The sequence below is a fragment of the Adiantum capillus-veneris genome, chromosome 10 (genome assembly GCF_014529385.1).
Source record: "Adiantum capillus-veneris isolate H3 chromosome 10, ASM1452938v2, whole genome shotgun sequence".
Classification (NCBI taxonomy): Eukaryota; Viridiplantae; Streptophyta; class Polypodiopsida; order Polypodiales; family Pteridaceae; genus Adiantum; species Adiantum capillus-veneris.
Window position 1 is genome coordinate 29668817 of NC_140940.1, and position 10106 is coordinate 29678922.

Here is a 10106-nt window from a genome sequence, read left to right on the forward strand (position 1 = left end):
ATTTAGATTTATGTTAGATTAGATTTAGGTTTATTTAAGTTAGATTAGATTAGATTTAGGTTTATTTTGAGTACACCGAAGGATTATACTGCCTACGCGTTTGAGAGTGGTGTCTTGGCCACTGCGTCGGAGATGCTTAGGAGTGACCCGAACACTGCGTCGGGGTCACCTAGAGGCCTGGATGATGAGCAAATTCGTGTGTGGACTTTAATATCATTGCTGCACATGTTTTGCAGTTTATTTTACCGGTTGCCATTGAGGGGTGTTTGTCTCTCTTGACGTCCACAACACAATCTACAAACTTGCGAAGTTGGTGCAATGGATCTCACAAAAGGAGATCAACGTAGACTCCATATCATTCGCCAAACTAAACGCTGTGGAGGTTATGTGCATGTTTGAGAAACATTTTCATACTACCATGCTAACCATTCAGGTGCATCTTCTTGTTCACATGTTGATGAGGTGGAAATAGCTAGCACAGTACATTCCAGATGGATGTTCTTTTTAGAACGTTTCATGAAAACGCTCAAGGGATTTGTGCATCAGAAGGCACGTCCAGAGGGTAGCATGGAAGAAGGTTGGCTCTCATTTTAGAATTTACGTGCTTGGAAGCTCTCATGTAAGTTATGTGGCTTTGGCAGGTGATATTTCATCCTACAAAGTTTGCATCAAACTGGTGGTATGTCATAGAGGTAGCCCCTTGTAATGCACGACTCGTATGAAGGCTACCATGTGCCAATCACAGCGGCATCAATGGAGGAGATCGGAGAAGATGCTCAGTCAGAAGTTGTTGAGGTGGTGCCAGACGAACATCAAGCTGCTACTCTCTATGGGGTGCATGCAGAGGATCTACAAAATGAAACGGAGGATATCTGTTTAAACGGAGAGCTCTATATAGATATAGGAAGTTATGCTGAGCTATGCGAGGATGAGAGAGAGATCTCTTAAAGCCATAAATATTGTATTTGAACAATTTTGCTCCATTTTGTAAAAACTCTGGCTCTCTAAGTACCTTCCATGTTGTATAACTCTCTTTTAATTTTGCGCTCACATCCTGGGCAATCCATGGCCACATGCAGCTCCACCACCTAGTTTTTCGACTGCAAGATTTGATATTGTGTGCGCTCTCTCTCTCTCTCTCTCTCTCTCTCTCTCTCTCTCTCTCTCTCTCTCTCTCTCTCTCTCTCTCTCTCTTTCGATTGAAAATTCTGAGCTATCGACTTGCCTCTTCTATCACTCAAGTTGAATACAAGAATCTTGAACGCGTTCTGTTGCTGCTAGCCTTTGAACATTCGAAAGCTACAAGCACCTTCAAGTTCTACGTCAAAAAAGAAAGAGATTGTTGGGATTCTTGTACGATTCTACGTTTTGAACAGTTTTGCTCCGTTTTATGATATATATTGTGTTCACGTGGCTTTTTGTCCATTTCTATTTATATGCGTCATTGCGTCATTGTATTTAATGGTCTTTGCGTCCACTCCAGGTATGTATGCTCTAGGTATGTTCTCACAAGCAGGAATGATGAGCACTGCGCTCCGGGTGCGATGGAGACTGAAGATGCAATCGCGAAGGGAGTGATCTGTCTCTGCTCATAGATGCAGCTTGTCTCACCGCTAGATCTAATTGATCGGGTGAAAGAGACGCTAAGAATCACTACTACTGCTTACTTAGTGTCTCTTTTACCCAATCAACTAGATTTAGTGGTGAAAGAGACGCTAAGAAGCACTACTACTGCTTCTTAGCGTCTCTTTCACCCGATCAACTAGATTTAGTGGTGGGACAAGCAACATCTATGAGTAGATATGGACTTCCTTCGCGATTGCAGCTTCAGTTTCCATCGCACCCGGAGCGCAGTGCTTTTACAAATTCACCCTCATTCAACGAAAACTCTCTACACAGGAATCCCTCCTCCTCCTCTCTCTCTCTCTCTCTCTCTATCTACTTGTCCATGTTTTCTACTCCATTCATTCAATATTAAGTTTAAATGTTTGTGTGTTTAATGCAGGTATGGATGATGAGGAGTTTCTTTCTTCTTTGTCACCCCAGTAGAGACAGTGGTACGTGGAGCGTCATCGCTCTCGCACACCATCGCGCGTTCCTACTCCATCTGCATCTCCCTCTCTTTCGGAGCATTCAACACGCTCTGAAGCTTCGGTGTCGACGAGACGATCTTCACACTCGTCTAGGCACCGGCGCTCTAGTGGTGGCGGTGGTGGTTGTTGTGGGGATGTCACCACCGATGCTTCGACACCGCCTCATGTTCAACGAGGATCTTTATCCTCCTCTTCTTTGCCCGCCTCGACACCAGCCACGGCATCGCCATCGACACCAGGTTTTGCGCGGTTGACTGCCGTTCCTAGCGGCTACACACCACTAGCTAATCCTCCAGGAGTCACACTAGTGGACACTCCTCGCTTCGGGGCTCTGACTCCAATGGAGACACCTGACGTCCGTACCCCCATCAACACGCCTCTAGAGACCCCTGCCGGGACACCCAGGATCATGCGTCAGTGGCGAGAGGGCTTGTCTTACTCCGTCGGCTTCAACGGCGGCATCATCTTGGATGATGAAGGAAAGAAGGTGATTTCGCGCATGTGCGGTCTCTGCTCTCAGGTGTTTAGACACTACATACTAAACACCTAGAGTAAAGTACCAAATGATTTAAAAGACAGAGTCATCGGCATGCTTCATGACGAGTTTCCCGTTCCAACACGGGCTGACCGCTTCAATGAAGACGTGATGAAGGTTCGAATGCACGAATACTGCAAGCATAAGTGTTCCGAAGTGCAAAAAGTAATCAAGCATGGGTGGAATAGATCAGATTGGCTGGCCAAAGAAGATTGAAAGAATGCGAATAAAGCAGCACGCGAGAATCCCGACAAGTGGAAGCAACAAAAGGAGGCAGCCAGAGCACGAGTAGAGGCAGGGAGCTCACACCACTTGGGGAGCGGCGGGTGGAAATCATTTGAGGATGATTTTGTAAGTGTTTTCGCATTGATCTTTATGTTTGATAGTTTACGGTTTATGGGTTTTTAAATTCTAACATAATGGATTCTTTGTATGTTTTGACAGTGGTCGATGACAGGACGTGATCCAACACCGTACGAGCGCGAGTACGCAGGCATGAAGGGCTTAAACGCCCTGATGGACATTCTGAGTTGTTGCGACGGCATGCTTAGTATTAGGGTTTACTCTTTTCTATTTGTTAAACGTCGCTATATTTTTATACTTACAAAAAGCTATCTTATTGTTTTTTTTGCAAAATCCGACAGATACGCCGCTTGGACGCGATGAGACGTCCGATTAAACGACATCAGTCTAGCCGTAGCTAGATAGCATTAGTCTCTTTTTGTCATACCTTATGTATCATGAGACGACTTTTATACGTCTTTTTGAAAACCAAGTATATTTTTTCAATAATGACAATGGTGTAGTAACTATTACATTTGCAAAGTTTAACATTCAAGTGATTTTGCCTATGATGTGTACAATTGTCATTGATTTACTTTCATCAATTCACTCTTGTCAGTTCTGTATCTTTATTTTGCAAACAATACGTACTATGGATGATGGAGTTAATGGTTATATTGTCTTGTGGGTGACTATTTTGGGTCTATATCTACCTTTGCACTTTTTTTCAAAGGTGAATCAATTAATGAAACATTCAATATGGTTGATGGGTGGCAGGGCATTCAATGCCCTGCCACCAAATATTTTTCCTCTCGAGCGTCGCTATATAAGGCTCTGCAGCTTCGCTATAAACGTCGCTAATAGATGGCCTGCAAACGTTGCTATAATCATCGCTATATAGCGATGTTTATTGCGATGCATATAGCGATTGTTATAGCGACGCTTATAGCGATGTTCCTGTAGCGACGCTGTTAGCGACGTCGAGGGTTATAAAAACCCAATGTATTTACGTCGCTAACAGCGTCACAAGAGCACACAACCTCTTGTAGTGTTGCTGGTACACTGTGTGCGAGCTACAAATGGCTCCAAGCACACAACTAGCCTAAACTAGTAAGCTCAAAGATGGTGATGGTGTGTTACTCACCGCTCTACAGTTGATGTCATGAAGGATTTCTCGCCACGAAGAAGAAGGAGCCGCCGCTACGTCGCACTCAACCGCTTCGCTGTCATCGTGCCGTCGTCGCAATACTCTCTCTCTCTCTCTCTCTCTCTCTCTCTCTCTCTCTCTCTCTCTCTCTCTCTCTCTCTCTCACGCATACACACACACACAAAGAGATGAAGAAGAAGAAGATGTAGATGGAGCAAGAGCATTCTTCAATTGCACAAATGAAAGAATGAGTGAATTTTAGGTTTGGTTAACTTTTATATGAGCTCGCCCCATTCACACTTGGGCGCCTATGCTTAGCTAACTAATACCTTGAATGTTTCAGTTAGAGTGCGCCTCTCATTGGCGATCACTCTTACCCTTTTCCTATTGGACCGACAAGCCCGGTACCTGACTCTACCAAATAAATAATACGGTGTCCATCCTAGGTGATAGGAATGTGCATGAGGGTTAACACCAAGAAGGTCTGGCGCCCCAAAGAAATCATCACACCACCTAGTGACAAGGAAGAATTCTTCCAATTACCAATCAAAGAAAGGGCACATCAACTACAAATGAAACTATGTGATCCGTGGTTGTTCAATCTACCGCCATGATGCCTAGAATGCAACAAACCTCGCTAACAAATGCTCGTAAGTACATAAGCTTACAACCCCCATCTTGCACATCATAATTTTTCCATGCATACTCTGCAACAATATGCATAGGGCCACATTACAAGGCCTTGCATTAAGGCACCATTTGTATTGCCCATGCATAGTACATTGAACTTTGACTCGTCCGGGAGAACTCATACTAGAAAGGGGGGAGGCATTCAGGATAAATCTATGAGTGGGCAATGTTTTCACATTGATTTTCTAACTTGGATTCTGTTTTATTGCAATTTTCTTGTGAAAAATGCTAAAAGAGTAATGTTTGACTAAGCTTCAAGAAGGGATTCGGGCCACATCAGGACCATATACCCTTATGCATATATTACTAGTACTCTTGTTTTTGCGTGAATAAGTACTTAAAAAGGTCAAAAACTAGTCAAAAAAGGAAAAAATCGCTAAAAACAGGATAGTTATGATCTTAATATGGTTTATATAGCCATGGCCGGGAGGGATCATCTAGGGATAAACTACTTCCCCTAATTTTTGGGTATTTTTCGATCTAAGTTTGTAATTTTCTATACCGATTTTGGATTTTTAAAATACCTTTTGTAATTTCTTTGGAAAATTACCAAAAAATAGAAAGAGCAACAACAATTTTGGAAACAAACATCAAAACGCCAAAGCAGAAAGTCTTCCAAAAATGGTGGAAGCATTCGGAGAACGTCAATTTTTGGCCTTAATTAAACGGTGGCCGCTTCGGCCATTTTGCCATATCTTGGGCCTCGGATGTCCAAACTAAGAAATTGAAGAACCATATGAAGTGTAAGATATATTTGGGGACCAATGGAATCAAAAGTCGCATTGGGTTTCCGGGAGCACTAGGCACATATACTAGGGGGATTTTCTACTCATTTCTACTTGGAGACTTCTTGGAGAGAGCTAAAGCCCCCACAACATGCGCATTCCGAGCTCCCATACGCACACTAACGACATCCAGATGTTGAGCGACATGAGCGATAAGTCCCCCAAACATCAAAGAATGTGTGCAAATCAACAAACCACTAATACACACACCACGAGAAGAGAACGAGACATAGACATCTAACTTAGAAACCTATGCACTGCACACAATAGGGATGACCAAATTGAGTGTGCATAGCACCAAAAGGATCCCCAAGGGGAAATGAACACACAAGTATAATCTAGGTTGCAGTAGGGCCTCAGTGGCAGCAACCACCCCTCTCCAAAGTAGGTGAAAAGCACACAACAGGAAGCCCATGCCAAGAGGAGCTCAAAGAGCCCATATATGCATCAAATGATGCTCTGATATTACAGAAACAGTCCAAGTATCAAAAACCACAAAAACTACTCTCACAGATGAAATACAGTTACAAATGTTATGTGCATAGGCTCAACACGTTGCCCATGCCACAAGGAACCCAACCATATGCTCAAATATGCAAAAAGCTCAACTTGTCACCAACCACGGTTGCCAAGTGGCACAAAATGAGATAATGTCAGTAGGTTTTGCAAGTACAAAGGAGCCCAAATCTACTTTCCAAGCAAGATATGGAGTAGCAAGAGCCATCCAAACATAGGTTTACAGGTCCAGACTATGAAAGCCAAAAACCTTGGAAAGATGGACAAAAATTGCGCAAAAATCGCAATTTTTTTTATCATATTAAACTCAACAAAGCCATTAGGAACCCAAAACCATAACCACATAGGAAAAAATTTGCAAGAAGTTCAAATTGCTATAGATTTTGCGTTTTCATAGCGTTTTTCTTAAAAACAAACACAATGCCTAAACCATAGGTTTGGCCAAGTTCACAACCCAATCCTCCAATAGCTCAAAAATGACCATAGGAAGCTATAAGGAAGGTTTGAGCCCAAGCGCAAAACCATAACTAGGCCTTCCTTAGTAAACATAACTTTCGCCAAGTGAAAAAATCAAGTGATGGACAAATTACCAACACCAAATGTTCATTCATAGCATGGTTAGCCTCTACATGTCAAGGGGAACCAGGGGACTCCAAGTTTGAAGCCAACGGACAATTTTGGCACCAACCGCAGTTGCTGCCAAACACAGGGCCTATATTCAGCATGAGGAGCAAAATGATACATGGGCTATAACTTGTTTCCAGTCTAGAGGTTCCAAATGAAGTGTACAACCCACATATGGAGTCCAACTCACAGGTCAAAAGTCAAAAATTCAACTCAACTCCGATCCCACAAGCCAAGTCACAGAAGTGTCTGACACGTTTTTGGGCCAAAATCAAAGTTTTAGGTGTCCAAATTGGGCATGCAGAGCATGGTTGGGATCAAGGAGAGATCAATATACTAGATATGTGAAAAAAACTTCCAATTTGACACATATGGCATCAACTATGATTGTTGCCAATTTTTCATTTTCAGAGACTAGAACATACCTCCATGCAGTACATGTTGAGAGGGTCCCATTGACACCTTGTTTGCCCAAAATTGACACCCTTGCACCAAGTTATAGACAAAACTGACTAATTAGGACACTAAAATTGACTATTTGACTCTGATGATTGTAAAAATTTGCGCTCTAACGGGGATGTGATTAGTTCTTGACTGTTATAGATCCTAGCACTCCTAAGAAGATGAGAAAGCATACCAAGTACAAGCTGGATGAGATAGGCAGCTTCCAACCAAATATGGAGAATATCACTGGCACAAAAGGATGCTTTGTGGATGAGGAGGTGCAACAAGCACAAGGGCAAAGGGTATTCACGACAGTCTGGAAAGACGAGATGGGCAAGAGGTGGGAAGCGCCGTAGATGTCAGCGTGCCTTAATGTCATTGCTTAAGTCCCAAAAACTGCCGATAGAGCAATAAGAAGACTAGGATTGGATGATTTCTAAGCACAACCAATTGTATGTATGGAATACAAACGGGCTTATCAGCTGCTGACAAGTTTAAAGAAAGAGAATGAAGATATGGCCACTACCACACTCACTAACTCCAAGAGAGAGCAGCTTGAAGTGACTTTGACACCTAATTTCTAAAGCCATACCTGAAATAACAAAGTTGACATGAGGAGAGGCAATCAAGACACAGGGCCTCCTAGATTTTGTGATTTCCAGTACCAAGCTGCCAATTACCTTCGAGACTATCAAAGAGCAGAAGACAGTCCATTTAATGAGAGTTTTGTATCAGCACTTTCATTTTGATCGCCAAACAAGGTATACACGACTTGAGAAAAATCCTGCTTCCACTCTGCATAAAATAATACCTTGTTTTGATCGCCAAACAAGGTATACACGAACGACTTGAGAAAAATCTTGCTTCCACTCTGCATAAAATAATACCAACTCACCGCGTGCACACTATGGACGTTGCCAAATGGGCGTTCGATAGAATCCTAGCCGCGGAGGAAATTAGAAGGCAATGGGAGAAACCAACAGGGACTCCACTACTAGGAGGCGCTAAAATACTGACCAAGATAGCTACGCACCAGCTGCTAGTTGGAGAGGGTAAAATGCTACAAGAAGCTCCTACATCTGACGAGTGGGCCAAAATTGTGCATGTACCTAGCAAGAGAGGAAAAGCAAAGGCATCCACATCTACCAAGCCCCAGAAACCCCAGAAGACAACCCAACCTAAATATCTGAGGGACGAAGGAGCCAGCAGTTGAGAGGAGATATTGTCGGAAAGTGATGAAGAGAATGGGAGGCAGCAGTTGACGAGGCAGCAACCAAGGTGAGATGAATGACAGCAGAAGAGGATTGATTGGCATATCCAGATAGTTTAGTTACGCATGCATACCCTTTGATTGCACAAAGCATCTTTTAGATGCTATTACACGGTTGTGGGCATCTAAATGCAGTGTCATCATGTAGAGCCATATATGGTACACAGGACTGCTTTTCCCATAGATAGAGACGGCAGTCGAGGGAGAGGGTCGGAGGGTTACCGAGGGAGAAATGGCAGTCACGATCACAAGCCACAGCCACAAAAGTACCTGTACCGACATAATCCCGTGCATCTTCCCGGGGGCAAAAGAGCCACTGGGAGGGAAGACCTCCAACAATTAATTTCGAGGGAGATCCGTCCTGGATGCCAGAACCTATAATCATAAAGTCTCGTGTCAAGAACAGAAGCAAAGTGAAGTAGGATGACCGCGAAGTATGTGGAAGTATGACGAGGAAGGCAATGAGACTCCGAGCAGATGCCGAGGGTGCAAACCTGAAAAACGCAGCAGAAGCGGGGCGTAGACTCCACACGAAGTAGAGGCTCGGCAATCCTAGAAGCTTTGGATCTGAGGTAGGAAGATTGGCAACCGAAAACAGGCTGAAATCAGCAATGTAGGTGTCGAGGAATCGTACCGAGAAGTCACCGGTGTCGGGGGATATGGGTTCGCTACGTGAGCCGGACAGGCGCCGGGCCTCTGGCTGTGGGAGGTGTGAAAGAGAGAGAACAAGAACGGCTGGCCGGGCATCCTGTTCTTCAATTGCTATCCGAAGCTGTATCCCTTGCTTCTCCGAGTGCCTTCCTTAGCTTGCTCTTATGGTTCTTCTATTGCTTCCCTTCCTAAACTTGCCCCTTGGTTCGATGGAGTTCCAAAGAGAAAGCTTTTGCTTCTTGCCTCTTGCTTAGCTTCGATGGCGATCGAGAGAGAGAGAAAGAAGCATTGCCTTGGTTGATTGGATTGGAGATCGAGAGAGAGAAAGAGCTCGCCTTCTTGCTTACCCTCACCTCCTCGCCTTGCTTGCTCGTTAACTCCGCCAAGCTTTCTTCTTTGCTTGCTTCAAGCTCGAGAGGGAGAGGAAACTTCTTGCTTGCCTCGAGGACGAGGGCGAGAGAGATCTCCCCCTTGCCCTTCTTTGCTTCGCTTCCCCTCGTTATGGCTTGAATTCCTCTCCTTACCTTCCCTCGTTTCTCCTCGTTATGCCTCTATCCCCCGCATGCATTAAAAAACCCCCTATTAATAGCTCTTTGCATCCTAAGCAGTGGCGCCGGCGTCATCGACGTGGCGTGGGAGCGCCCGTGATGACGTGGCAGCGACCGGCGGAACTTCACCGAATCTGGTGAGCATGGAGCCGAATTGGAACGCCTCAGGATGCTGAGAACTTTTGCCTTCCTGGTCTGGCTCATCCAAGCTCCCTACAGTGCAGGGCGAGTGCATCCTTCCTCTCCCACGCTGTCGGGCTCGCTGCTGAACGCCATGCTTTTCTTTATCTTTTTTTTTTCACACTCAATTAATTGTAAGCCCTTGTGAGAGGCATCCCATGGGCGGCCTTGCTTTAAGTTTGAGTGGGCGGCCATGCCATGGCTATGTTGGGCGGCCATAGCTTTTGTAGTCTTTGGACGCCATTGAATATATTGGGCGGGCGGCCCTAGTGGGCACCACATTGCATACATGCCGGCCAAAGCACTGCCAAGCTCAACATCTTGTATACATTCCGGCCAAC

General features: G+C 44.5%; 1 protein-coding gene across 1 annotated transcript; it reads right to left on the reverse strand.

Annotated features, from left to right (window-relative positions):
• Positions 1 to 7092: 7092 nt before the first annotated feature.
• LOC147448622 (uncharacterized) lies at positions 7093 to 9548 on the reverse strand. Its single transcript, XM_086522419.1, has 4 exons — positions 8263 to 9548; positions 8012 to 8120; positions 7797 to 7911; positions 7093 to 7708 (listed from the first exon to the last, which is right to left on the reverse strand). Exons 1-3 carry the CDS (start codon positions 8429 to 8431, stop codon positions 7857 to 7859), a joined length of 333 nt encoding a protein of 110 aa, XP_086378545.1. The 5' UTR covers positions 8432 to 9548; the 3' UTR covers positions 7093 to 7708; positions 7797 to 7856.
• Between the last annotated feature and the right edge of the window lie 558 nt (positions 9549 to 10106).

What these genes read in the sequence shown, in the direction of transcription:
- LOC147448622 (XM_086522419.1), bottom strand. Translation starts at nt 8,431, where the DNA reads ATGCCAATCAATCCTCTTCTGCTGTCATTCATCTCACCTTGGTTGCTG. An exon ending in TCTGGGGTTTCTGGGGCTTG is followed by an intron (nt 8,121 to 8,262) that starts GTAGATGTGGAT and finishes TCAGTATTTTAG; the next exon opens with CGCCTCCTAGTAGTGGAGTC. An exon ending in ACGTCCATAGTGTGCACGCG is followed by an intron (nt 7,912 to 8,011) that starts GTGAGTTGGTAT and finishes TATTTTATGCAG; the next exon opens with AGTGGAAGCAGGATTTTTCT.